Source organism: Elephas maximus, chromosome 13, assembly GCF_024166365.1.
Source record: "Elephas maximus indicus isolate mEleMax1 chromosome 13, mEleMax1 primary haplotype, whole genome shotgun sequence".
Classification (NCBI taxonomy): Eukaryota; Metazoa; Chordata; class Mammalia; order Proboscidea; family Elephantidae; genus Elephas; species Elephas maximus.
Window position 1 is genome coordinate 20,293,374 of NC_064831.1, and position 27,358 is coordinate 20,320,731.

General features: G+C 40.0%; 1 protein-coding gene across 14 annotated transcripts in view; it reads right to left on the minus strand.

Annotated features, from left to right (window-relative positions):
* Positions 1-733: 733 nt before the first annotated feature.
* The window catches only part of RAPGEF2 (Rap guanine nucleotide exchange factor 2), a 304,930-nt gene continuing 278,305 nt past the window's right edge, over positions 734-27,358 (minus strand). For 4 of the 14 annotated variants that reach the window (XM_049905401.1, XM_049905397.1, XM_049905396.1 and 1 more), the window contains 14 exons: positions 22,897-23,054; positions 22,044-22,284; positions 19,533-19,916; positions 18,250-18,461; positions 18,034-18,157; positions 17,372-17,395; positions 16,124-16,347; positions 14,334-14,540; positions 11,499-11,651; positions 10,630-10,752; positions 9,143-9,368; positions 8,036-8,595; positions 4,606-4,911; positions 734-2,668 (listed from right to left, as the gene is read on the minus strand). In XM_049905401.1, coding sequence (XP_049761358.1) covers positions 2,643-2,668; positions 4,606-4,911; positions 8,036-8,595; positions 9,143-9,368; positions 10,630-10,752; positions 11,499-11,651; positions 14,334-14,540; positions 16,124-16,347; positions 17,372-17,395; positions 18,034-18,157; positions 18,250-18,461; positions 19,533-19,916; positions 22,044-22,284; positions 22,897-23,054 — 2,968 coding nt within the window. In that variant the 3' untranslated portion in view covers positions 734-2,642. The remainder of the gene's footprint in view (positions 2,669-4,605; positions 4,912-8,035; positions 8,596-9,142; positions 9,369-10,629; positions 10,753-11,498; positions 11,652-14,333; positions 14,541-16,123; positions 16,348-17,371; positions 17,396-18,033; positions 18,158-18,249; positions 18,462-19,532; positions 19,917-22,043; positions 22,285-22,896; positions 23,055-27,358) is intronic. The other 10 variants (XM_049905405.1, XM_049905404.1, XM_049905409.1 and 7 more) reach the window with 7 other exon arrangements.

Consider the following 27,358-nt stretch of genomic DNA (forward strand, 5'->3'; position numbering starts at 1 on the left):
TCTGCTTCTGTAAAGATTACAGCCTCGGAAACCCTATGGGGCAGTTCTACTCTGTCCTATGGGGTCACTATGAGTCGGAATCAGCTCGACATAACACACAACAGCCTCTTTAATAGACTGACTTGGTTATTCAGACTTATCACATACGTAACAGTGATACCTCATGTACTAACAACCTAGTGATTATGGCCTTAACTGTTCCTCAGGGTGCAAACTGTGGATGAAAATATTACGTCCCACAGAGGCTGCTACTGGAAAAGGGGTGAGAACAGACAAATACTATGGAAATATATAGCAGTATCTTTGTTGTTCACGGACTCTCAAGAAACACTGTGAATTCTGAACATGGTGTTAACATTAATGATGTTAATCTCTTTTCTCTGAGTCAACAGAGAACTACTTAAAAGAACAGCCTAGAAGACAATCTCCACCAACCAAAAGGTGAAATCTCTTCAGTGTCCTCAGAACTCACTGGGGCAGTAAGACTAAAGGCCTGTAGTACCAAACCCGGGCAAACCCATTGCCCTCCAGCCTATTCCAACACACACAACCCCACAGGGTTTCCAGGGCTGTAAATCTCTATGGAAGCGGACTGCCACATCTTTCTAAAGACCTTTAGTATGCTTCAATAATAAAAAGCATGCGCAATTCACTAAGAATATAGACAAGGCTTTATGTTATAGTTATTTATTTTCCAGCTTATACAAACTGGATGTAGAAGCATAAACATAGTACATTTCTACCATCTTCAACAAAAATATAACCAATATGTACAATTATTGTATTAAAAATACAAAAGGGATACAGACTCCACCAATGTCTTTCTAAAAGACATACAGGTACAAGTAGTATCAAAAGTATGAGGAAATCACCAGTTAATTGTACATTCTGCACTTGACATCACGGAGCGAACTGAGATTAGCAGTCCTATGTTCTACAATTACTTAATGCTTAGATAACGTCTGTGCAACTGTGGTAGAGCTAGATTGCTGTCTTTCTATATGCACGAGGTCCAGAGCCTCTATAATAAAACTGGCAAATAATGCGTATTACAGGTAAAATTACAAATGCATAATTGACAAGGCAATATATAAGCAAGTAGACAAATGCCATGATACAGAAGAGAATTATTAAATAAAGCACTGACATTGTTTGATACAGTGAAAAAACACTGTGATTCCACTTTTAAAATTTGAAGCTATTTACGTTTATCTACTGATCAATATGATCAGCTGAATTTAATGGAAAAAAAATCCAAGACCAGCAGTTCCTCACATTTGAGTACTACTCGGATTGGCAGCCTTCACTTTTCCGGAGTCTGTGCAAAAACAAAACTAGAGTGGAGGGTCACCTTCAGTCACGGGGTCGATAGCAGCTGTGAGCAGGTGGTTGCTACACCTAGGCCTTCTCCACACGCAGTGCCCGTAGCTCAGCCTCTGGTGACTAACCCGCCTTGCAAGGGCTGGCACGTCCACCAGACCCTTGACCACTTGCCACGGTAAAGGCTTGTTTACCCCCAGTGTCAACTCAACAAGGGGGGTGGTCTTCAAAGAGCAGCATCAACAGCTGGCATCAGCTCCAACATCCCAAGCTGCTTTCACTGCAATGCTATCCAGTTATAAACATTTCTCCAAATTAAAAAAAAAAAAAAAAGGGAACCCTAAAACTCTAAATTAACAAAAATCAAAGAAACGACTTAAATGCGGGGTTTGCCATCCATTTCAATGGAGCACAACACACCCTCAAGTGGCGCCGCCTCTCTCCATAAGGCTCAGACACAGGACACAGAGTCCCCGTTCCCTCCCCTGGCCATGTGCAAACAGCTTTCCGGAAGATGCCCACCCGCCGGGGAAGGCGCGGGCCAGGTGTCTTGGTGCGTACTTGGCTGACATTTTCAACTTCTGGGGCAGGGCACTTCACAGGTGAGGCCAGAAGGACAGGAAGACAGAAGCACGCGCCAGGGCTTCCTGCTGCTTAGGGGCCACACCCTGTCCGGCACATTTGGTTTTTTAGAAACCCAGGCTGGCAACCCTACTTAACGGTTCAAAATAATACTGTAATCATTACATGGATATAACATTATTCTCTGAACACACTATTTAAATTCATTAAAAAAAAAAAAAGGGAGGGCACTGTAAACAAGTGGACAAGCACTGTACTCAAAGGATTTGTTCTTCTTTGTCTTCTCTGGTGGGTTAAAGGCCCCCATAGTTCAAGGGCTAGCTTTTCTCATCATCCCAACAAGATCAAGTGCTAGGACTGGATGAAGTCTAAAAGGAAGAGTTTTTAAAAATCCTTCCAGGCATTGAGAAGTGCAGCCAGAGTGCATCACCTTGCGTGACATCTTGGAATTTGGAATGACACTGTGTGATGTGGCAGGCAGCAACAGTGGGAGCTCCAAGATGCTGCGCTGTGCATTTCAAGCAACAAAGTCTGAAAGTGCCAGGGCAATTTCTTCACAGTATGTCACATGCAAAGGGGAAAGGAAGAGGGGAGAAGAAGCCCCATGCTGTTTTAAGGCAGGGAAGGAGGCAAACTGGTCCACCACCCTCAGACTCTGAGTTCCAAGGCTCCAATGTGAGGGACGTCTTCTTGTGCTCTCCTTACAGGCGGCTCACTCTGGATCCAGAAGAGCCTGTGCCTCAAACAGCAGACACTTGTTCATCTTCTGCAAACACAACCAGGAAAGGGAAAAAAAAAAAAATCAGTGAGAAAGTCAGTCATTTCTTGTGCTGCAGAGAAGATATCCACTGATGTGCTAAATGAAAATACCACAACTATTCTTTTTAGCATAACTCACTTAAAGTCTGTCATTTTTTCTATGCAATGACTGACAATAATAATAAATAAAGTCTAAAAAAGTTTATGCCATTCATATCTTTTAAAAAATACACAATATAGGCCATCCAGGGCACAATGACTGGTCTTTATTTGTTTACTACAACAGAGGAAGGACGGTCAGGAATAGGAGGAGGATGTGGAATGTGTGGCTAACTGTCTCCATGAACAACTGCCTCCTTTGCCAAGAGAGCAGAAGAGATGGAGATGGTGGCCGGCTACCACTGCTGAACATTTTGATCAAAGATTCTATAGAAGAACCCTGATCAAAACGATTGGGGAATACAGAACAGAATTTTAAATCCTCATGGACTCCAGACTCCAGACTTTCTGGAGCCACTGAGGCTGGATGAACCCTTGAAACTGACGTAATCTATTACCTTGAGACAATCTTTAAACCAAAAATTAGTTTTCTTAATTGGAAGTTAGTTATACTAAGTTAATACTAAAGAAATAGGATCCTTTACAGTTTACCCTAACTAGTAAAAAAGGCCTGCCTTGAGCATTATGCTCTTTTAAGAACTACCTGTATGGGACTCAAACTGACAACAACAACTTGAAAGATGAGACAGGAACCTTAGGGGGCAGTTGATTTGTTAATTGGGGAAGAACAACTCAGAAAAGGAGGGTGAGCATGGCTGCACAATTCGAAGAATGTAAAAAAAAAAAAAAATTTTTTTTTTTTTTTTTTTAAAATCAACGTCACTGAACGGTACATGGAGAAGTGGTTAAATTGGTGTAGGTTTTGCTGTGCATATTCTCAACAACAAAATAAATTAAAAAAATATTTACAATAAGTAAAAATACACATCGTATGTTTACTGACAGGGAAGTTATTAAAAACAGACTCACTGAAAAGTTATAAAACAGCATATGCCATTTTAGAAATAATATGCACTTACTATACATGAAAAGGAAACCCTGGTGGCGTCGTGGTTAAGTGCTACAGCTGCTAACCAAGAGGTCGGCAGTTCAAATCCGCCAGGCGCTCTTTGCAAACTCTATGGGGCAGTTCTACTCTGTCCTATAGGGTCACTATGAGTTGGAATCGACTCGATGGCAGTGGGTTTTGGGGTATACATGAAAAAGTACAGAAGGTTAAACAGAAATGTTAATAGCAGTTATCTGCAGGTGGAAAGACCATAGGTGATCTCCATTTACTGTGTTTTGTGATTTTTTCCCCCCGTAATGATTATTTGTGTAATAAAACATTTTACACTCAAAATGTAAAAAAAGGGGCAGAAGACATGACCTCAATATAGCACAGCAAGGCAACAACTTAGACAACAGAGAGAGTATATTTATCAGACTTTCATTAGAAACTCATCAAAAGTTAAAAATGATGTTTCCAAAGAAAACTTCAAATACACAAGTCTGACAACTTAAGATGTTTTAAAAATTCTTAAAAAACAGTATAAATTTGTACGTGAGGTTTTACTCACTTCCTTAAAATAGGACCACAGAAGTACTTCAATCCTAGTGAGACTTACACAAGAAACTGAATCATGTATGTATTTTATTACAAGTGACCCCATCTGTAATCTCTGGTATTTCTTAAGCCCTTTAGGGAGGCGGGGGGAAAACCACAAAGAAAGCAGTCAAAAGCTCTAGGCCTAAGATTAGTGCTCTGAATGAGGAATCTTTTTCCACGTTAGTACATGGTTAGAGACTCAGCTAAGTACCAAATGACAAGAGTGAGAAGGAAACAGAAGCACCTGGAAGGACCACAGGTGCCCTAAGTCGGATTTATTAAGAACGCATATATACCATCCTCCTCGGCGGAAAACCCTTGAGACTGATAGGGGGCGAGACGTGGGTCCGACTCATTTGGTTTATGCCACTGAGGCTTGTTCACAGGCCTGCTGCTTGCTGGATGTCCATGTGGCTGCTGTACAGGGGAAGGCCCAGGCACCTCAGAGGAGCGGGCCACCATCCGCGACCTCTGAAGTGCCACAGTGTAGTCCGGAGGCTTCCTGGCCGGATGAGAATGCCCTTCTGGGAAGTCCGTGATGGGGATTCCGATGTAGCCTGGAGGAGTTGGCGGGGGCTCTCGATACCTGCCCTCCTTCCGTGCTGCAGTAAAAACAAGGGCTCAGCCATTAAATTCCTGCGGGAGATGAGTACTTTCAAGCCACAAAGTTTTACTTGATAACGATGAAGTGGCAGTTTTAGATCTTAAACAACACGCACCGGCAGGGATATGGATGCTAACTAACTAAACCTAACTATTCGCCACGGTGATCTCTTTGTGGTGAAATAATTGGTGAGATGCTACCAGATGTCTAAGTACCTTTAACTTTAAACAGACTACTTCAGAACTTGAATTCAACTATAAAATAGCAATAAGGTCAACATCTAACCCTTGAACTTACTGGAAGAATTAAACCAAAGGAAGACTGTAACAGGTATCTAGTACCATGCCTGGACCGTATTAACCAGCTGCCGATGGTGACCCCATATGCATTGAAGTAGAACTGTGCTCCACAGGGTTTTCACTGGCTGATTTTTCTTAAGTAGAACCCCAGGCCTTTCTTCCAAGAAACCTCTGGGTGGACGGACTCAAACTGCCAACTTTTCGGTTAGCAGTCGAGTGTGTTAACTGTTTATACCACCCAGGGAGTGGATTATATTAGTGCTTGGTAAAAGTTCTCTCTCTTCCCCCCTTCCTGTCTGGAGACAAGGCAGTCTATTGCATCTTTACCTTTACTAGCCAGAGAATCAATTCCAGATTACTTCCATTTGTCTGGACCTCACTTTGGAAAACAATAAATTAAAAAAATTTTGGGAAAGTAGTACAAAAAGAGGTGTAAATTTTAAAACTCCAATTGTAAAATATGTATTTTTCTTAAAATCCTTGCATTAATGTCCATGGCCTAGAAACATGAAATCTGTGAAGGCAAATAAAGTGTAAATTTTATTTTCTTGAACTTTCTAAATTCAACTGGTGGGAACTAAAAAACATTGTTCTTTTATTTGCAATAAAAATTTGGAGCATAGTTTGTTACAAGATAGTGCTTTAAGAAAACAGCAACCTAAGAATATATGTTTACCCTGGTGGGACAGTGGTTAAGCCTTGGGCTGCTAACTAAAAGGTCGGCAGTTCAAATCCACCAGCTGCTCCCCGGAAACCCTATGGGGCAGTTCTACTCTGTCGTTACGTGTCGGCAAGGGTTTTTTTTTTTTTTTGGTTATCTACTTATCCATTTTAAGAAGATATGAAATTTGATATTCACCAATGACTATTTATATGGTAAAATAATTTCCCTACTAACAAAAGTGAGGTCTGTAATAATCATATTCCAGGATTTTTCACTTTGTATTCTATAATCTACTCCTACATTTTAATTATACAGACACTGAATACGGCACAGGAAACAACATTTCAACAGGACTGAGGGAGCATGAGACCTTTTACAACAGAAACAGCAGCAGCGAGGCAGCATCTTTCACGTACTTAGTTTACAACTCTAAGCACTGGTCTGAATGCTTTGAGTAGATTTCCTTTAATCCTCACAATAGCCTATGAAGTAGAAATTATGAAGCTCATTGTAGAGACAAGGAAACAGGCCAGCTTAGCACCTGGCTCAATGTCACAAAACCAGTGAAGTGGCAAGACAGGGGTTCAAATCCCGATAGGTCTTAGAAAAGCCCATGGTCTGTATCACTACACCATCTATCAGCACTCTCTTATTCCACAGTGTGCAAAGAGAATGTATTTGTTCAGCACAGAAACAGCTGGTCTGCATAACACAAATCAAAGAAAAATTATAAATATGCAAGGTGTGAAGTTCTAAATCAAGAGATGCAAACAGAAAAATACAAAGTTTAAAACGGTTTCAATCAAACAAAAATTCTTCCTCTAGGAAGAAGGGTATCCTTCCTGATAATTTTCAGGTTAAAAATCAAAATCAGACTAAATAATATCCATAATGACAATCTACTGATCCTGACACTAAGACTTACTGAATGCTGACAATATTGAAATATATTGATATGTACCTAACCACAGAGCTTCTGCTCTTAACCATTATTCATTTCAAAATCCTAAATTTGTTGCTAATTTACAAGCCCTATCTGAAACCCACCCTGGTGCCATAGCCGTTAACAGCTTGGCTGCTAATCAAAAGGTCAGCAGCTTGAGCCCACCAGGCACTCCTTGGAAACTCTATGGAGCAGTGCTGCTGTCCTGTAGGGTCGCTATGAGCTGGAATTGACTCGATGGCAACAGGTTTTTTTTTTTTTTTTAATACAACATGTTGGAGCCCTGGTGGCACAATGGTTAAAAGCTTCGCTGTTAACCAAGAGGTCAGCAGTTTGAACACACCAGCTGCTCCTTGGAAACACTGTGGGGCAGTTCCACTCTGTCCTACAGGGTAGCTATGGGCTGGAATCAACTCAACGGCAATGGGTTTGGTTTTTGGTTTTATACATCATATGGGAGCCCTGGTGGTGCAGTGGTTAAGAGCTCAGCTGCTAAACAAAGGCTGGCTGTTTGAACCCACCAGCTGCTCCTTGGAAACCCCATGGGGCAGCTCTACTCTGCCCTATAGGGTCACTGTGAGTTGGAATCGACTCCACACCAACAGGTTTGGTTTTTTGGTTTTATACAGCATATTGGTCGGAATTGGACTCCATGGCAATGGGTTTGATTTTCTGGGTTTTATACAGCAATGGAGGAGGCCCTAGGTAGTGCAGATGGTGTGCACTTGATTACTAACCTAACGGCTAGTGGCTGGAACCCACCTGGTGGTGCCGCAGAAGAAAGACCTGCTTCTGTAAAGATACAGCCAAGGGGCCCTACGGAGCCGTTCCACTCTGTAACACATGAGGTCACCATAATTCAGAATTGACTCAATGGTAATGGGCTTTTTCTTTTTTTTTGGCATCATACAGCAAATGGGGAGTCTCTGGGTGGTGCAAACAGCTAACACGGCTTGAGTCTATCCAGAGTTATCTTCGAAGAAAGACCTGATGATCTAATTCCAAAAAATCAACCACTGAAAACCCTGTACAGCACAATGCTACCCTGACACATGTAGGCCTGCCAGGAATTGAAATTGAATCAATGGCAAGTATGGCTTTTTATACGATAAGGGACAAAATGAGGAAAAGAACCACAAACATAAATTTTACTTTTCAAATAAATTAGATGAAAACCCCAATCCAGATGTGACAAAGCGCTGATTCTGAAACTCACCAATCAGCCCCTTTGCAGTGCTCGATGGGGCAGCTATGTGAGCAGGCACGGGCGCTGGTTTGGCTTCTTCTGTGGGCACAGGTGCCAGGCTGCTGCTTTCAGCTTCAACGGAAACGTCTTTCCCACCCCTTCGCTTTATTGTGCCTGTATCGCCTTCGGAGTCTTCTCCCCAGTACCCTGTGGAAGATGCCCAGCTTGCCCGGGACTGGGCTTGTTCAAGGCTCTCTCTGCTTTGATTCTGCCTGTTATACTTTGTGCTATGATCAGAAAACATAATTTGGTCCATATGGCTGCTTGAGGCCCATAAACCTGGAGGATCCCCTGAATAATCAAAGTGAGTGTGCCCAAATGGTAGTGTTTCCCAGCTTCTCTGGTGCTGGATGGTCTGTATATTATCGTGGGAACCACTTGAGCACGAAGTCCAGCTCCCACGGCCGCTGTCGGCGGCGTCAAGTGAAGCACGGTCCCCCTGGTCTTGGGAAAGTTCTTCTGTGCTTGGGGAAGAAATCCCTGTAGCTGTAGCATACAAACCCCGACTCTCAGACACTGCTGCATAGGACCTAAAGGGTCAAAAGACAGAGAAGAGAAAAAAATGCAACATTGTTAACAAACCTATGATAAAAACCAAAACACCCTGTTTCCTAGAAAGGTGTCCATCTTTCATCCCAGGAAGAGAATATATTGCGTCATACTGGCCAGTTCTGTCATGTCCAGTTTCTCAGTTTGTCACAGGTGGAAAGGAACAACAACTAGATTATAATAAAGGAACGTTTTCCTTACAGAGTGAAGGATGGCTCAACATGATCAGATTATTTCAGGAAGGCAGCTCCTACCAAGGAACTGGGATAACTGTTAAGTCACCCTCTGCTTCCAACCCAGAGCAACTGAGTTCCACTAAAGAGTGCGCCTAACTGAAGAGCAGTCTGCACAACAAAAACAGCACTGGTACTTAATCACCTAGAAATGGTGACAATTAGAACTGGGGTGGGAGAACATTTCTCAGGCATTACGGAAAGTAAGTAGAAATACGCATCTTGAAGAAAAAGCTGAGTCATAAAAGAAAAATGGAAGCAGGACGCAGAAGAACATTAAAGAAAAGCCTCCTACCCTAAGCTGTACTGATCGGGTTCCATCACGGCCCGCCTTTCCAGCCTGCCCACCCCGAGGCTTGTTTCCACGATGCTGACAGAATGCCTCTGGTGTCTCTCATCATGCAGCGAAACTGGTACCGAGTCAAAGGATGAATTGCTGACAATGCTGGATCGTGAAGAAATCTCACTGTGACCAGAATCTGAAAAATTATCCACAGTACCACTAGGAGCCAAAGTACAGCCTGCATGAGGAATACAACCACAGTCATCAGACACTATAGGTTTACAACATAAAGATGACGCCTAGCAAATAGAAGCAAAAATAAAATGCAGGCAAAGATATCACCACTGAAGTGGGGGAAAAAAACCCCAAAACATTCTACTTGTAGAGACCAAGCAGTAAAGAGATAAGGTGGATTTTTACTTTAATGAAGTTTAAGTTGCTTATTAAAAATTCAGAGAGGAAAAAAGCACTGTTATATGAGTTAAGAAATGATGCAGAAATCACAGTACTCCTAGACTATTCTCAGCTCCCTTAGCTATAAATTAGACTACGATTGGTCTATTTAACACAAGCCATGAAGATTAACTATGAGTAGATTTAAAAGCATGTTTAATTTTTTTTTCAAAGTGCAAAGTTAGTAATCTTGTCTTCAATTTTTAGAACTGAAAATACCTGCATTATACTGAGAATTTTAAGTGGACATATAAACAAAAAGAATAAAAAATAAGACCTTTAGAAGATTATCTTTGGATTTTTCCCATCTGGTTTTTCAACATTAACAATATATTAGACGAATCTCATGTGATCAATTGTTTTGAAGGATGTCATGTGTGAAAACTTCCTCCTTTTTTCCCCAGACCATCACTATAAAATGCCTAAGCAGACGGTTGTTTCTTGGCCGGAAAGAACCCTTAACCTCCCTTTGTTACTAAAAATAATTTTGAAATTCACAAAGAGGCTTGTCCCGACATTTTCAATGAAAAAACCTAAATCTTCTTCCTTGGTACTCATTTGTTTTTCTTTTTGACAACATTACTAAGGATCTCATAAGCTATTTGAAACACTGCTTTTATATGATTATAAAAAAAACCCATACGCAATACAAATTTTACGATGCCACTTACCTAACAAAAAACTAAATCTAGAGCACCTAAATGTTGCAAATTTACTCCCTAAATAGTACCTTCCCATCTTTTCAGTAAACTGTGAGTTCCTGATTTATTTTTTAAAAGTTTGAACAGGTCTTGATAAGATTTAATGTCTTCATCTCTGAAATACCTTTCTATAAGCCACACTGCAAGGGCTGACCGACAAGATCTAAGGCCCTCCCTGAACATTCTGCTCAAAAACAACAAAAGCAAAAACAAAAAGCCTCTAGAAAAATAGCCACTCATAGGGAGCACCTGACACTGGAGGACCTCTCCCACTTTCCTGAACTAAGGAGATGACTCCTTTGATTCCTTCGTGCCCACCCATGGGTTTGGTTCTGTAAACCCCACCTATCCCATAGGTCCGTGGTGTATTGTTATTCTTGTTACTGTTCTCACTTCCAAGAGAAGAGGAGGAACTGGTTAAGTCCAACTGCCCGGAGCCAAAAGATCTCAGCTGATTGCCACTGCCACCTAACAACAGGACGAAAAAAGAATTTAGATATATCCATTTAGCAAGGACAGCAGAAACTGATACCCACACAAAAGGCAAAGGTGTCTGAAAAAAAGTAAAGCACAAGAAGGCATTTGCTGCATCAGTTAAATCAACAATTTATTAACCTTCTTGGACTTCTTCTAGGGAAAACTAATCCTACCTAGTCAGGTAACAGGCAGGAGGAGAGAGCAGGGGACGGCTCTATGGCAGAAAATCATCTCCTATTTTATTATGTGAAAGTTCTCATAATAAAAGGAGGAGAGTCTGATTGCCTAAAATTTAGCCTCTTTAAAAATGAAGCATGACAGCAACAGAAAAGGGAATCAAGACCTGTGTTAATACAAGGAAAAAATAAATCAGGAAGGTATTAGTTTTTCTTGTTTTTAAAAATCTTCTTCTCTACAATGTTATGTAATCTAATTTAGTTAAATTTTAATATCAAAAGAATACTTTCCACACTTAAAAAGCAATAAATACAAACGTATTTTTAAAAAGGCCTTATGTAGTTATAAATTTAATACTATTTATATTAAAGTATATTAAAAAGTAAATATTAAAATCCCCCCAAATTTAAAAACTGAGGGGAAATAAAAATCCACTGTACATTATGAGATAATTTAAATGACGTTATAATATTAAAAATTACGTGGTTTATAACTTTATTATAGCTGAAATGTACGACTGTTATAAAGAAAACAAGTAAGTAATGAAACAATGATCCTACCTTTCCTTGGAGAGCTCTGTGGGGAAGCAGGAGGAGAAGACAGCTGTGAAGAGGCGTTTGATACTGTATCTTCCGCTGGTTTCTTGTGACGTTCCAAACTTCCTTCTTCAGACAAAGAAAGAATCTTCTTTAAAGCTTGTGGTGAGTTTATGCCTAAAAGAAAAGTAAACGACTTAAATATATGTTTTCAAGGCTGAAAAAAAAGTAGCATTAATTACTAAAAAAACTCCTCTGCAACGAGAATTCTGAATGTACTTTAAAAAGTAAAAATTATTATTTAAAGGCAACTGGTTCATTCATATTCAGAAAATCACACTTGGAGTTGTGAGACAGAAGGCACTAAAGGTGGAAAAGAAGTAATGAATTCATGTGTGTTAGTGACTCTCCATCCAATGACACATTATAGGCCTTAACATTACATCGAATTTCTACCTCTTTACAATGTAAATGTTTTTGGTTCTCCTCATGGTGTAAAGTTACAGAAGGGGTGAGATGCTCAATGATTTGTGACAGACATCTGACAGAGTCCTACAAATAGACTGCTTCTGGTATCTTACTTCAGATTCTAAACCCTAAAGCAGTCACCATCTTCACTCCACAGATCTTAGGAGACAAAGAAAGAAAGACAATTTGAAAACATCTGAATTTAGGATGAAAGTGACACAGCTAAGGCTATTTATCAATAGAACTCTGACAAATATTTTCGTATCGTTGGATACGTCACCTCAGGTCAGTGAGAATGACAGGAGGAAAGTAAAAGGTCAAGAGCTAACTGGAATTAGTGAGAAAAGTGAGTAAGAGAACTTTAATGAAGTCCATGCAAGTGGGGCAGTGGTTAAAGTGCTCAGCTGCTAGCCAAAAGGTCAGCAGTTCAAATACCCCAGCTGCTCAGTGGGAGAAAGATGTGGCAGCCTGCTTCTGCAGAGATTTACAGCCTTGGAAACGCTATGGGGCTGTACTCTGTCCTACAGGATCATTATGAGTCAGAATCAACTCAGTGGCAACATTTTTTTTTTTTTAAATACATACTTGATCAAATAAATGAATGAAGAAGAAGGCAGGAGAGGATCCATTACAGTGTCATGCCACAGAAACCATGGAAAAAGGTTTCCAGAGGAAGGGATTGATCTAGGACCAAGTGTACGATCAAGCAGGATGAGGATGGAGGACAAAGGATCACATATGTCAATAAAAGGTGATCCTGCCCCTGCCCCAAATACGTGTGAGAAACAGGGGAGTCACTCGGATCTTTAGTCTCTCCTGTTATGATGAAGCACTCTCAACAACCTTACTTTGAACAACAAAGGGATACTTGGGAAGGCACTTTACAGTAAAACTAAAATAATGTCAACTTTCAATGTTCACAGACCTAAAAGAAGCCATTATAAGGGTGGCAACAAAATTTAATCTTTCATTTCACCTCATGTAGGTGTTTGATGTTGTTATAGGATAATCATTTTTAAAAATCACCTATAAGGCAATACTTTAATTACATGTAGACACTAATGTACGCTGTGGCATAGTGGTTAAGAGCTACAACTGCTAACCAAAAAGTCGGCAAGCTGGAATCCACCAGCCGCTCCTTAGAAACCCTATAGGGCAGTTCTACTATGTCCCATAGGGTCTCTAGGAGTCAGAATCCACTTGACGGCAACAGTTTGGGTTGGTCTGGTTACTAACATATACAAACTGAAAACCAAACCCGCTGCCATCAAGTCGATTCCGACTCCTAGCGACCCTGTAGGACAGAGTAGAACTGCCTCATTGTCTCCAAGGAGCGCTTGGCAGATTCGAACTGCCGACCTCTTGGTTAGCAGCCATAGTAAAGATGTTCTTTTCTCACCTTCTCCCAAACTCAACAAATAGGACATCTCCTGACGACGACGAACATGCCGAGGACTGAGTTCATAAGGCGTATACTATATGTCTCTTGTCCAACTCATAAAAGATGTACCTTAGTTACCAACGCCCGTTTTATCTAAGTAAATTTTTTACCATAAGTTTATTTTTAAAAGTTTCTTTCCTTTTTTTAACATTGCTTCCTTTCACATATACACAGAACCAGTACATCTTATGGACAATTACTTTGCTGTGCCTCTTACATAAAGGAATTAAACTAGGAGATGTATTCTTTTAACAGGAAAGATGAAGGCTGATTTGTCTCCTTAACATACAAGAATCATTTGTATTTTTCCGAGTTACAGAATCAGTCCTTCAACAAATAAGAATTTATTCCCTAAAATCATTTGACTTAAAAATATTCCGCCTAAATTCCAGTAATACACTGATCATATCAAGAATAAGGCAAAACTAGTTTAGATTCTGTGTATGGCCAAGGCAATTTCTGTACTCATTAACAATTTAATAAAAGCATAACTTCCCTATCCCACCCCCTGCCCTGACAAATAAACCAGGTTAAAAAAATCAGATACTATTTATAAAAACAGTCCTTTCCATGGGTAAAAGTAAAGTTAAACTTAAAACCAAAAAATCCACTGTCGCTGAGTCAGTTTTGACTCATGGCAACCTCACGTGTTACACGGTAGAACTGCTCCGTAGGGTTTTCCTGGCTGTAATCTTTACGAGCCAGGTCACTGGGCCTTTCTTCCCTGGCGCCGCTGGGTAGGTTTGAACTGTCAACCTTTTGGTTACTAGTCTAGTACATACCATTTGCATCACCCAGGGACCCGAACATTAAAGTTTCATTAAGAAATAATAATCATGGGCAAACTCAAGAACATTAGACATATTTTTCCCAACATAAGCATTTTCTTTTCCTAATCTGAAAACATGACAGTGACTATACCAGAAATGGATGTGAACTTTATCACCTACCAAAAGGTGGGAGATCCTTGACAGGTACTTTCTTTCGTGAAGGATAAAGGGACACAGCAGGAACCTGCAGTCCTTGGCTGATTTTATGTGGCAGCGGCTGCTGCTGTGACGGCGGCTGGGGTTGTGCTTTCTGTTGTGACCCTGCCCTGGGGGCCACCGGGGAGGTCTCGGATTTGACGGGCTTTTTGTCACCAGGATTCTTAGGCACTGATAATCGTTTTGTTTGAAAACAGAACGGGAAAGTCAAGGTGTTAGTAGCTACAAACAAGATAATTTTAGAGCAGTATGAGCATTTTCTGCAATTAGAATACTAAAATGCATATTGTTTTTCCTGCTGCCTGTATAAAGGACATGGGCGGGGGGCAAAACCAAACCTAGCTGTAGAAAATATTAAAGGCATGGCATGACAACGATATCTACTTTATGAAACTTGCCATCTCAAAATATGATGACACTATTAAACACTACATTAAAACAGAACTAGAAGAATGTGGATAATTCAATATGTTGTTGTTGTTGTTATCAGGTGCTGTCAAGTCGGTTCCGACTCATAGTGACCCTACAGGACAGAGCAGCACTGCCTCATAGGGTTTCGATATGTATTTGTACTTACATAAAAAACAGATAAATGATAAAAGCTACAAACAGGAAGATCGTTAGGAATTATTTTTCTAAAGTGGTGTCAAAATTCCTTGACACATATGAGCTAGGTTTTTATTTAATAAATTTTTTTTATGAACTGCAGTCTTTTTACTATCAAATTCTCCTGTGGGGTAGAATTATCTATGTTGACAAATAACAGCCAACACTGTTTGAGGTTCCTAAGTGTATAATTCAATGGCAGATAGATGGGGAACCAATATAAAAAAAAAAGACAATCAAATGCTACGTGTGAGTATCTGCATATTCAAGATGACTCCATGACCTGTGTATGGCTACCAGTTTACACATAAGGAAACTAAGAAGCAGGGAGCTGACATATTTGTCTACAGTAACATCCTAGTGAGAAGAACAAGCAAGGTGTGAACTCAGACCAATCTGAGGATAGGCTCCAGAGGGTAAGCTCTTTACAGCCAGCAGTGCTTTCATAGAGTCCTGGGTAAATTCAGTAATCTGAATCTTCTCAAATCACCTAACATTTAAATTTCATAGAAGGCGTCTTTGAACCTGTTCATAGAAGGTTCAAAAGTGTCATAAATGGAAAATGCCTCTGTCTCATAGAAACAGATGCCAATAAAGGGAAACCTGCCCCATTTCTGGCCTGGTGAGATTTTCAAAGGATGAGAACCTAGACATTAGGCTGAATGGAACAGAATCACTGCTTCATGTGACACCTGAATTTATTGCCGGGTTCTATCCAGGCTAAAGGTATACAGGGCAACCAGCATACCCAGTTCTGTGCCCTTCTGATCTGGTGAACCCCCTCAAGTTTCCCACCCTGGGGAGTACCTCCGTGAGAAGACAAGTGGTACAAAGTGGGGCTGCATCCACCCCCATGTCCCTGCACTGTGTACTGGCAGCTTCGGGAGGAACCAAAAGCAACCGCCACCCTAAATTAGTTCACTGTGCCATCTTCCCCATGTTGAGGGCCTGGCTAGTACATTCCTGTGTGGCGTTCAATGGCAGCACGCGAGGCTGGGGAAAGGTAGGTATGTCTCAGGACTACAGAACCATAACTTTCCCCTTTGTGCTAAACCCTGTTTTGTCACCACCCCATACCACTGCACAAGGGAGGACTCTGTACTCCAAAAGTCAGAGTCTGCAGCCAGCCACCCTAAGGAACAACTCACATGTGTTGGTCGCTGGCTCACACTGCAGTGACAACGTCTGAAGACTGTCCTCATCCATTTCCAGCTCCAAGTTGGACAGGTACTGCTTCACTTTTCGTGCCATCTGGGCATCTTCATAAAGCTTTTTGGCATTGAGAAAGGAACTACGACGCACTCGCTTTTTATGACCACCTGTCTGAGCAACATCTAGCACTGCCGCGTTTGTACTACCCTGGCTGAGAGACCTGGAAGACGAAAGGCAGACATGCAGCTCATCCGGCATGGGGCTCCTTTACCTATGTGGAACACGCCCAGGCGTGTGTAAACATCCTAAGTTCAAGGTTATATACCTCACTCCACTAAGTCAACTGTTACGTAACAATATGGAATAATACAGATTAAAAAAAAATTTTAGTTAAAAAAAGAATCATACATACATATATATGTTTGGCACCTGCTCTATTCCACCTAGGAAATTCCACTTTTCACTTCTATAGAACATTCGATGCAGTTCTCTCATAGAAGCCAGAAAACAGTAACAATTGTATACAAGAGCTCATGCAAGGATACACAGCTACAATCATTAGGATTCACAGCATTAAATTTACTACTTCTAAAATGTTTTACACAGATTTATATACAATTTGTTATACTGTTCACAATTGTTTTCTTACTCCTTGGGCTGAATGTGGTGAGTTTAAGTCATATGGTCAATCTGTTAATAAAACAGTCATGCAAATGTAAACATGTATGTATAGAAACTGTTTAGCATGTGAGTTGTTAAGAATTATTTTTTAAAAAGGATTGGTTTATAGAATGAAAACAGTAGTTAGTTGAGCTGTAAAAATTTTTAGTTTTAACACCTGGGGGCACCTTTTATATTATATATATTTACTTCTCAAGTATCTGTGCAATACTATTTTAATTGCACAATTTCCCTTCTAATATTTGCCCCCCACCTTCACTTTAGGCTTTTCCCACCTTAAAAAACACAAATTACATTAAAATACATCTTTCTGAAAGCTCAGAAGTATGCCTGCCCTAAGTTCCCGAGAACAATCATCAGGCATGTCACAGCTCTCATGGATCATGACCTCAAAAGCAAAAGCCCCCACAGATGAAACTTGAAGTCAGTTTGTCATTTGAAATTCTGCTAGAGCAAGAGGGTTACGAAAAAAAATGCAAAGCATGAGAAAATACAGCAGGTCAGAAAACAATGCAATGAGCAGACAGGAACTGTGTGGGGTAGGCAAGGTCTCCACCACTTACCCCAAACTCCTCCACTTCTTCTTCCTGTAAGTGAGAGCCATGGAGATTGAAGCATGGGTGTAGAAAGAGAGACAGACAGATCACAAGCTCAGAAAGAAAGGCCTACACTTCTGGATAAGCAGTTCTAGCAGCCCACAAACATTTAACTGTATCTTCACCTCTCACGCACAGCTACACCTCAAATGTTTTTCTGACTCAAAAGAAAAATACGTCTTAATATTTTTTATTCTAAAAGAAAACCAACTCCTTTCTCTCTCTCTTGAATCAATTCTTTTTGACTACACTAACAGCTAAATCCAGTGGACAGTGAGACCACACTATTTGGCTTATTTAGATATTTTAGTTCATACTACCTGGCTACGAGTTTTAGCTCTCAAAGTCAATGCTCTGAAAAATAATGACAAATAATTGTGCCTAATTTTTAATGTTAAATTACAAATATTTGAATACAAACTGCCTTCACTGCCAGTCAAAAGGACACCTGATGCAGATCTTTTCTAATGTCTCATCGTCAGAGTTCAATGGAGCTTCTTAGCATGCACTAACGCAGTATTTGCCACGCTACAAATGTTAACTATTCAAATGTGCCTCCTAATTTATTAACAATCTCTACACTCCACCATCCCTGACCCCACATGTGCTACCGAAGATGAGAGACTCACCGAGTCCTGAACATCAGGGCAGGGTCCATGTTAACCGAAGCCATTCGGCCGACATGACGAATTTCTTTTGCAATCATCCTTAACTTCTCAAAATTGACAAGCCCATCGACTTTTGAGTCATTTCCTACAATGGGCAAAAAATAAAAAGGAAATCACAATGACATTTATTCTTTGCTCCCATCAAGTGAAGGTAAAAGTCCTCTACTTAACGTTTACCTTCGTGAAGGAACGTGAGATCCTTCTTAATAACTGGGAACAGCGGGATTATGGGAGGTTGTAAGTTTTGACTATTTAGAACATTGCGATACTTTGCCATGTTTCTGGAAGGATCAAACAGGTCCTGGAGATCCTGAAACAGTTTTTCGTATTTATTGGGAAGTTTTTCCCAGGTGGTTCGCAGTCTTGCCACTGGTGCCAGGTTTAGGCCACTGAGAGCAAAGAAAGAAAAGTTGTATAGAATTAAATGACTCATCTTTAAAAAATGAAGGAAGTAAAATAGTGTGTTATTTGTTAATATATAACACCTCTATGTGTATGCTTTATATACATATAAGTTTACTGAAGAATAAGGAACTATTAATGCAAATGCTGGCAATGAGAACAGAAGATGGAAGTAGTGGTCAGACTCATGGGGTTTTACTCTTTCCCTTTATACCCTCCTGAACCATATAAGGAAACCCTGGTGGTGTAGCGGTTAAGGGCTATGGCTGCTAACCAAAAGGTCGGCAGTTCAAATCCATCAGGCATTCCTTGGAAACCCTATGCAGCAGTTCTACTCTGTCCTATAGGGTTGCTAAGAGTCAGAATCGACTCAACGGCAATGGGTTTGATTTTTTGGTTTGATTCATATAATCAAAACTGTTAGAATGTAAGTATCATGAGGGTACGATTTAACTGTTTTGTTTTGTTGCTTTGTCTCCATACACAGAACAGTGCTTGACACATAGCAGGCACTGACAAAACAGACTGGGCAAACATCCTATAATAAAACAAAGCCATAATAGTAATGAGTGCATGATCAAGCTCCTAAACAGAGAAAAGGACTAATTTAATCATCACTACCACCATCGATACAGCTCATTGTTTCAGTTTGTACTTTGTTCCAGCTTCAATCTAAGCAGAAAGGAAAGACAATTAACATTTATTGGGTATCTACATTGTGTTTGTCTGATGGAACTCAACATATATAAATTAATCTTCTTGGCCATAACTTCCTGGGGTATTGTTACTTCTCAGACAAATACACGGGGTTCAGAGAATTTAAAATAATTTGCTCAAGGTCACAGAGCTAAAAAAGTGGTGGAGAGAGATTTCCTGGGGTCCAAATCAGAACATATCAGAGATTTAAAATTAGGGACGAGGATTAGAATTTAGAGAAAAATTATTATTCATTATGATTCAATTAAAACCCACCGAACTTATACAAGTTAGATGGTGTTCCTGGATTGACTTTTACTCTGTGAGCTGCACTGAGTCTGCAGGCAAACCCACCGTCTTACCTGATGATTGCAAACATGGAGTTAAAATTCTTGCACTCCCTACAGTGCAGCGCTATCTTGATGAAGTGTTTAATGATCTTCATCCTCTTCAGCTGGTTCGTCTCTCTCAGAATTTCAGATGCTACCCAAAATGTCTCCTGGTTAATGACTTCTTCAAATGTCTTCAGGTTGGCACAGCTGGTTTTGGACTTGAGTTTAAATAAATCATCTATGTATTCAGTAGGTTCAATGTTACGGAAGAGTTCAAAATTTCGCATAGAGAGCTGTGTGGCAACTTCTACAGTACTGAGCTGCAATAGGGAAATCTGACTCTCTCTCAGCAACTCCTGGGCATCTTCATCTGAGCAAAGTGTTTCTGTTTCCATGTTGTTTTTCAGATAATACCTACGAAAAACATAGAAGCGTGTCAGATTTAAAGCGTAGGCAGCAGTCTCATAATATTCCTTGAAAGAATATGCTACTTTTTTATGCAAAGTTCAAGAGTACACTGAATTGAATGATGGGAAGATTCTTTGCAATTCGGGGGAGGATGCAGCTGGTATCTCAGTCACCGGGTCACAGAACCACCTATCGAGAAGTCACTGATGGAAACTAATGAATCATGTGCAATTTTACTTGTAACCACAGTGATTACTCTTTGTCCTTTCCTTCCCTTCTCTCTAGATTATTTTATTTTTTTGCTAAAAATGACAGAAAATAGCCATATTTTCAGTTTAAATAAGGGACTAGGATCTAGAGAAGAAAGAGGGAAGGTCAGACACAGGCCAGCATTCCAATTTCCCAGGTGAAGAGAAAATACGGGACTATTGATAGGTTTCAATTGGATCAATCTAAGTGTACTTATTCAAGTGTCAAAGAAACCTACAAGCTATTCCCTTCTATTAGTGGTCCTCTACATCCTAAAACAGATTTTAATTTCTTTTAAATATCTGATTTTCATAAAAACCCTACAGGTAAATGGAGCAGGTATCACCCCTAGTCAGATGGGGAAGCAGGGGCCCAATGATTAATGATGATGCAGACACAAGAACTCAGAGCTGGTGCTTTTCCTTTGTTAAGCCACTTGTTGAAAGCTGCATTCAGCTGTCAGCAATGTGTTTTTTTTCCCCATGGATTCTCTAGACAGATGCTTTTCCTAACCCAAATTCCACAAAGGAAGAAACAGAACTAGCACAGTGGGGGTCCTGTCAAACTTGTTTTTTGCATATTTCTCCAAGGCAAATATTTCATCACAGAAAACAAATACCATGGACCATTGGCATTCACAGATTTCACGTTCTCAGTCCTGATTACTCATGCAGCCCATGACATATATCCAGCTGTAGTTTTCTTGCATAATGAAATCATGAGTCTACAGCTCAATGGAACTCTATCATGGATAAGATACATGATACAAACTAAAACTACCTGTTAGTGCTGGTATTGGAAAAACGGTAAAAATGAAGACATGTAAGAAAGTTAAAGTGGTTAGAGAGAAGACAGAAGTTTTGAATGCATTAAAACATGTTTTAGATATTTGACAGGAAAAAGTCAAGTACAATAAAGCACTCCATATGGTAGGAAAAACAAGTGACTTATGGAACTACCGTATTTTTACCCAAATAATACGTGCCTTCTATGTTTGTTTGCCACTCATGCCCTCCCCTCCCACAATGTATTTTTGTAAGTACACTATGCTAACTTTTTTAATAGCAACATGTTTAAAAAAAAAAAGTTGGCATAACAGCACGTATGAAAATACCTTGGGGTGGGGTGGGAGGGACGCAGTTGGCAAACCAGCATAGAAGGTATATGTTATTTGCGTAAAAATATGGTACTTAATTTTCAGTCAGTGCAGAATCTAATCATGAGAGGCAAAATAACTATTTTTCAACTTTCACTAATCTATGGTTTGAGGCTATACATATACGCACATACATGATTGAAAAGAATGACAGAAATATGATTAAAAAGAATGACAAAATTAGGTTCAGTGTTTTCTCAAAAGTAACATGTGATACAAGCACTTACAGAGCAAGGGAACCAAGCTCTGCAGCAACTGAAGTTTGGTTCCAGAGCTAAGAAGAGGTTTTCCTAGTGTAACATACAGTAACAGGTGGCATTAACCCATTACACTGCCACCCATCTCCCCCTAAACAAACGGAGCTCCCAGTAAAGTCAGGTAGGCAGAAGTAAGTGACACTAGGATATCATTAGAAAATGTGTTTGTCAATGTACATATCCAAGGAGAAGAGAGGGCCAGAATGTACTCTGCGACTTCACACCAGGCTTTCTCCACCACGTGGCCAGCCCCGTGTCTTAAAGGGCAAGTGCGGAAGTTGGTGGGTCAGGAACAGCATTCAGGCCACAGTGCCCTGCTTCCACAAGCTCTTGTTGTAAGGGGCAACAGTCTACTGTGTGCGTTTATTTTGATGTAGCAATCCTTCGTGAAGGGAAAACTCCATTTTCTTTTAAATCTGCAGGGGAAGTTACTCATTGGTAAAGGAATTCAATAGGATACATATTGCATACCTTCCACTCAGTTGTATTCTATCAGCAAGTTTGGAAAGCTGATCTGGAAGTCGTCTTTGTTTGATTACTCCCTCGGGAGTGACCGATACCTCACACAGCGAATACTGATCTGGGGTAGTAGTAACGGCAAACTCCCTGATAGCCTGAATGACCACTTCCTTCGCTGTGGTGTCCTTACTGATCATGATGTATCGGCTTTGCTGATCAGCCTTAAAAACCCTTAGCACTTGATCCGGCAGGTCTGGAAGAAAGAAAAGCATACATGAGTAGAAAAGACTTTAATCTATGGGAAGGCAATTAAGCAGAGTACCCCGAAGAAAACCTTAGAAAAGGTGATGTTAAACTTTCACCTCTCCCTTACTCTAGCTCTTCCTCAAAGATTCAGTCAATCTGCTGAACTGCTTCAAGGGCACACCTTCCTCTCTGTGTAACTGAGTGATCTACAGACAGAATGCAAACACAGCAGCATGCAACTACCGTATTGCTGGCAAAGGAAAAAACATTCACATCTAAAGTTAATCTTTATTATATTATAATCTTTATATTAAAAAGCCTCTATTAAAGACCCCCTACTTTACTTTTTATTTGATATGACAGTAATACTTGCATGGTATGTGTCATCTTCATTTTATGAAAGAAAAAAAAACAAGCTCAGAGAGATTAACTGGCTAGATCAAAATAATCCACTGAATACAAAAAGAAATGGTTTCAATTGTTGGAAACTGAAGGTCTACCCTGACTGAACACCTGATATAACCTAGGTCAAACCAAGACGGACACAGCATTACCATTATGTTAGAAGAAAAAAGGTTACAAGAAAACAACAACAAGCCCAAGTGTGAGGGGTGCTCACCGGGAGTAGTGCTGAAGTCTAGAATGCGATGGTGTGACTGCAGTAGGTCAGGATTACTGGACGACAAGGTCCCACTGACTGGCAGCGCGGTGGGGATGTGCTTCGTCTGCCGTAAGCCTACTATGCTGTCATCTTGAGACTGGCCAATTCCAATATCACTGAACAAACAGGAAGCCAGAAGATAAATCCTCAGCAACTTAATAGTTAGAGGCCATCAAAATACCAGACACACATCATACATAAACCATAGTCCATAAAACTTGTGGTTACTCAATGAATACCATTCAAAAATTTGGTAGAAAACTGCAAAAGCAATGAATTATAAGATTAGCTTTATTTTGAAACTACTGCTTAAATATTCAACCCAACTAATTTTTCTACTTCTTAAGTGTACAGGATAATGTTTCTCTAAAACCTATGTCTTTTTAACTAGGAAAACCCAAACAAATATTAGTAGTTTCTCAATACAGAAATGTATTTAAGAGATAAGCTCCAGTTAATGATGGAAATGGATTTAAAAAGGAACACATTAAAAAGTGTCTTTAATCTCACTCAACCAATGGTTTTTGCATCAGAATGATAAATTGTTTTATAATCTGACCTGAACTAAACTGAAGAAATGGAACAAAATGAACAGAGAGAAAAAAAATCCAAACTGTCCTAATTTTATTCTCCAGTGTTTCGGGGTGGGGGGGGGGGTCACTATAAAGTCAAATGTAAGGAAACCCTGACAGAGACATTATTTCTTAATTAAAAAAAAAAACCCACAAGTGCATAAAAAGCAACGTGCAGGGGGGCATTTCTTAGCATCAAGATGTATTCAAAGTCCAATGACTCACTTTTACTTTTTAGTCCTCTCCTCAAATATCTAGTTACTCATTTAAGTACCCAGAGAAATGGTGCTTATTATTGATAGCTACAAACCCATTTCCATTTATAAAAAGTCTGTTAACTGCAGACAACTCCTTAAAGAGAACTTAATGCATAAAAAGTTCTTTCTAGATTTGAAGCATCAACTTCAAACAAAACATCAATGTAAAACAATCAGCACACACATAAAACGGCTAGATCATAATCAAGTGGTTGTAGTTTACACTCCTTTCTATAAACATCTTGAAATAAAAAGGAAAAAAAATTTTACCAAGATTGGGTTGTAAGCCAAGTCATTATAAATGGTAAGACATTTAGTAATTATTAGGCTTTCAGACATTATAGCTTCATAGTATCTACTATTTTTAACAGCTGTGCTAAAAAATCTAGCAGCTTTTTTTGGGGGGGGGTGGAAATTACAGAGGTAAATAAGCAAGGGCAAGAAGAGATGTCTTTTAAAATTAAGATAAAATTAAATTTCCATATAAGCCGGTATATAAGCATACATACGAGACTTAAAATACTGGTGTCCTGGAAAAACATTACAACTATCACATTATCAGTGGAATTTTATTTTTCAACCGTATAAACCAGTCTTTACTGCCAAAAACATCAGATGTAATGTTATGAGAAAACTACTACTATGGGCTCAAGCCAAGACACAGCTGACTGGTCCACTCTTGGCACAAATGGTTGTAATTATTAATATACTTCAGGCACACCCAAAAACAGCTTCCTTTTTAAGAAACGTTCCTTGGCAACATTTTAACACTCACATGATGATCTAAATCTCTACTCTCAGTCCACTCTGATCAAGAATCAGTTTCTTGATTTCTCAACTATCTCTCTGTTATCTGCAAAAATAGTCTTCAATTGAAAACACACAATATTCAAGACCTAATTAAAAAATGCCCCCGTCTGAGCACGCCCTCCTACTGTTCACCTCTCCAGCTCTCTCACTGTTGCTGAAATTGTTTTCTCTGGCCTTTACTGCACTTGACAGTCTGGTGATTCACCCCTTCTTTTCCCTAGGTTCAGTCTCTCTCTCTCCACGTACCTGAGGCTCAAATCTGAATTCCATCAGGCTCTTGGCCGACCTTCTCCTCACCTCTGCTCTCACATCACTCCACAATGCCTACACTGCCCACTGAGCATCATCAGCATCTTACTTTTACTGATAATGTCTGGGAGTAAAAATCCACAAAACTGGCCCTTACATCCCTATAAAAGCACGCCTAGATTCCTCAGTTAGTCCAGGCCACTGGGGCAGAAAAGGCTATATTTACTGGCACCGGGGTGGGTGGAGGGGAGGGAGGGAGGCAGATGTGGCTAAGGAAGGTTCAGGTGCCAGATTAGACTAGAATTCCAGCTTTGAAGCTTTCTTATTGTGAGTTATGGACACACATCTCAGCTTTCTGGGCCTCAATTTCTGTATCTGTAAAACAGGAATAAGAGTACCTACTTCAAAAACTGTTGTAGAAAATTAAACGAGATCACATACACGATGAAGTTACTGAACATATGGTAGGTTCTCGATAAATGATAAATTTTAATTTGGTAGTGTTCATCAGCCAGTTACAAATTCAATTAATGGTACTCAACTTTTATATTTTTACATTTTCCGAAAGTGTCTCATAAGAAAAAAAAAAAAAATTTTTTTTTTTTTTTTTTTTTAAGAGAACAAGTTATTTCCTGAATTCTAGACTTACCCTGCCAGTAACTACGCAGAACTACCTATGTGTGGCTTTTAAAAACAGATGTGCCCAGCCCTCCCTTAGGCCAACAGAACCACATCGCCATTGATTAAAATGGTTCACTGGAGAGCATGCAGGTCTCTGGGTAAGAACCAGTGTATTATGTCTAGAATATCTGTCTGATTTAATAGTATAGTAGCTTTGTAAAAAAAAAAAAAAAAGTATTTTAGTAAATACATGTGGATATATAGAACAGTAGGCAAGCTGGGTGGTGCAAACAGTATAGTGTCCGATTACTATCTGAAAAGGTTGGCCGTTCAAACCCACCCAGAGATGCCTCAGAAGACAAGGCTTGAAAACCCTATGGAGCAGTTCTACTCTGCAACATAGAGTCACCATGAGTTGGAACTGACTCGACTGCAACTAACAATAAGAACATCTAGAAAAGTTTAAATAGTAACAACCAGCTGCCATGAAGTCAATACTAACTCACAGTGACCCCATGTGTGTCAGAGCAGAACTGTGCTCTGTAGGTGTTTCAACAGCTGCAACCTTAGGAAGGAGATCTCCAGGCCTTTCTTCCAAAGCATCTCTGGGTAGATTTCAACTCCCAACCTTTCTGTTAGTAGTCGAGTGTGTAACTGTTTGTATCACCTAGGGACTCTAGAAAAATTTAAGTATTAGCTAATATTAAAACAAGTTTACTATACCAATAAAATTGACTCCCTATAGTTTACTTTTTTATTCTACTTTAGATAAAGGTTTACAGAACAAACTAACTTCTCATTAAACAGAACACATTGTTTTACAACACTGGTTAACAACCCCATGACATGTCAACACCCTTCCTTCTTGATTTTAATACCCGCTTCCTGTCCCCTCCCGTCTTCTAGTCCTTGCCCCTGGGCTGGTGTGTCCCTTTAGTCTCATTTTATTTTATGGGCCTGTCTGATCTTTGGCTGAGGGATGAACCTCAGGAGTGTCTCCAGTACTGAGCTAAAAGGGTGTCTGGGGGCCATACTCTCAGGGTTCTCCCAGTCACTGTCAGTCCAGTAAGTCTGGTCTTTGTGAGTTAGAATTTTGTTCTATATTTTTCTCCAGCTCTGTCTGGGAGCCTCTACCGTGATCCCTGTCAAAGCAGTTGTGGTGGTCACCAGGCACCATTTAGTTGTACTAGACTCAGTCTGGTGGAAACCATGGTAGATGTGGTCCATTAGTCCTTTGGACTAATCTTTCCCTTGTATCTTCAGTTTTCTTCATTTTCCCTTGCTCCCAAAGGGGTGAGATCAGTGGATATCTTAGATGGCTGCTCACAGGCTTTTAAGACCTCAGATGCTACTCACCGAAGTAGAATGTAGAATACTTTCTTTATAAACTATGTTATGCCAATTTAGCTAGATGTTCCCGAGACCATGGTCCCCACAGCCCTCAGCCCAGCAATTCGACCCCTCTGGGCGTTTGGATTTATCTATGGAGCTTCCACGACCTTGCTTTGTAGAGGTCGTGCTGGCTTCCCCAGTTATTGTGCATACAGTTTACTTCTTTATATAAAAGATGACTTTTATATTAGTTTCTGTAACACTGATAATGTTTGAGAATAAAAATCCATAAAACTGGCCTTTAAAAACCTATAAATCCATGCCTACTCAGTCCCTTGTTGTTGACTGGTTATTCTTTTCATTTCAATTATATTCCAAACTGATGAATTATCTAAACAATTTTCATTAAAATATAGTCATATTTTTCCTTTTTAACTGTGATGAGAAATACGCATGAAAACACCCACCAACGCCACAACTTCCACATTTACAACTCAATGACACTGATTACAGTTTTCATGTTGTGCCACCATTACTGCTAAACCAAAAAACCCATTGCCATAGTCAATTCCGACTCAT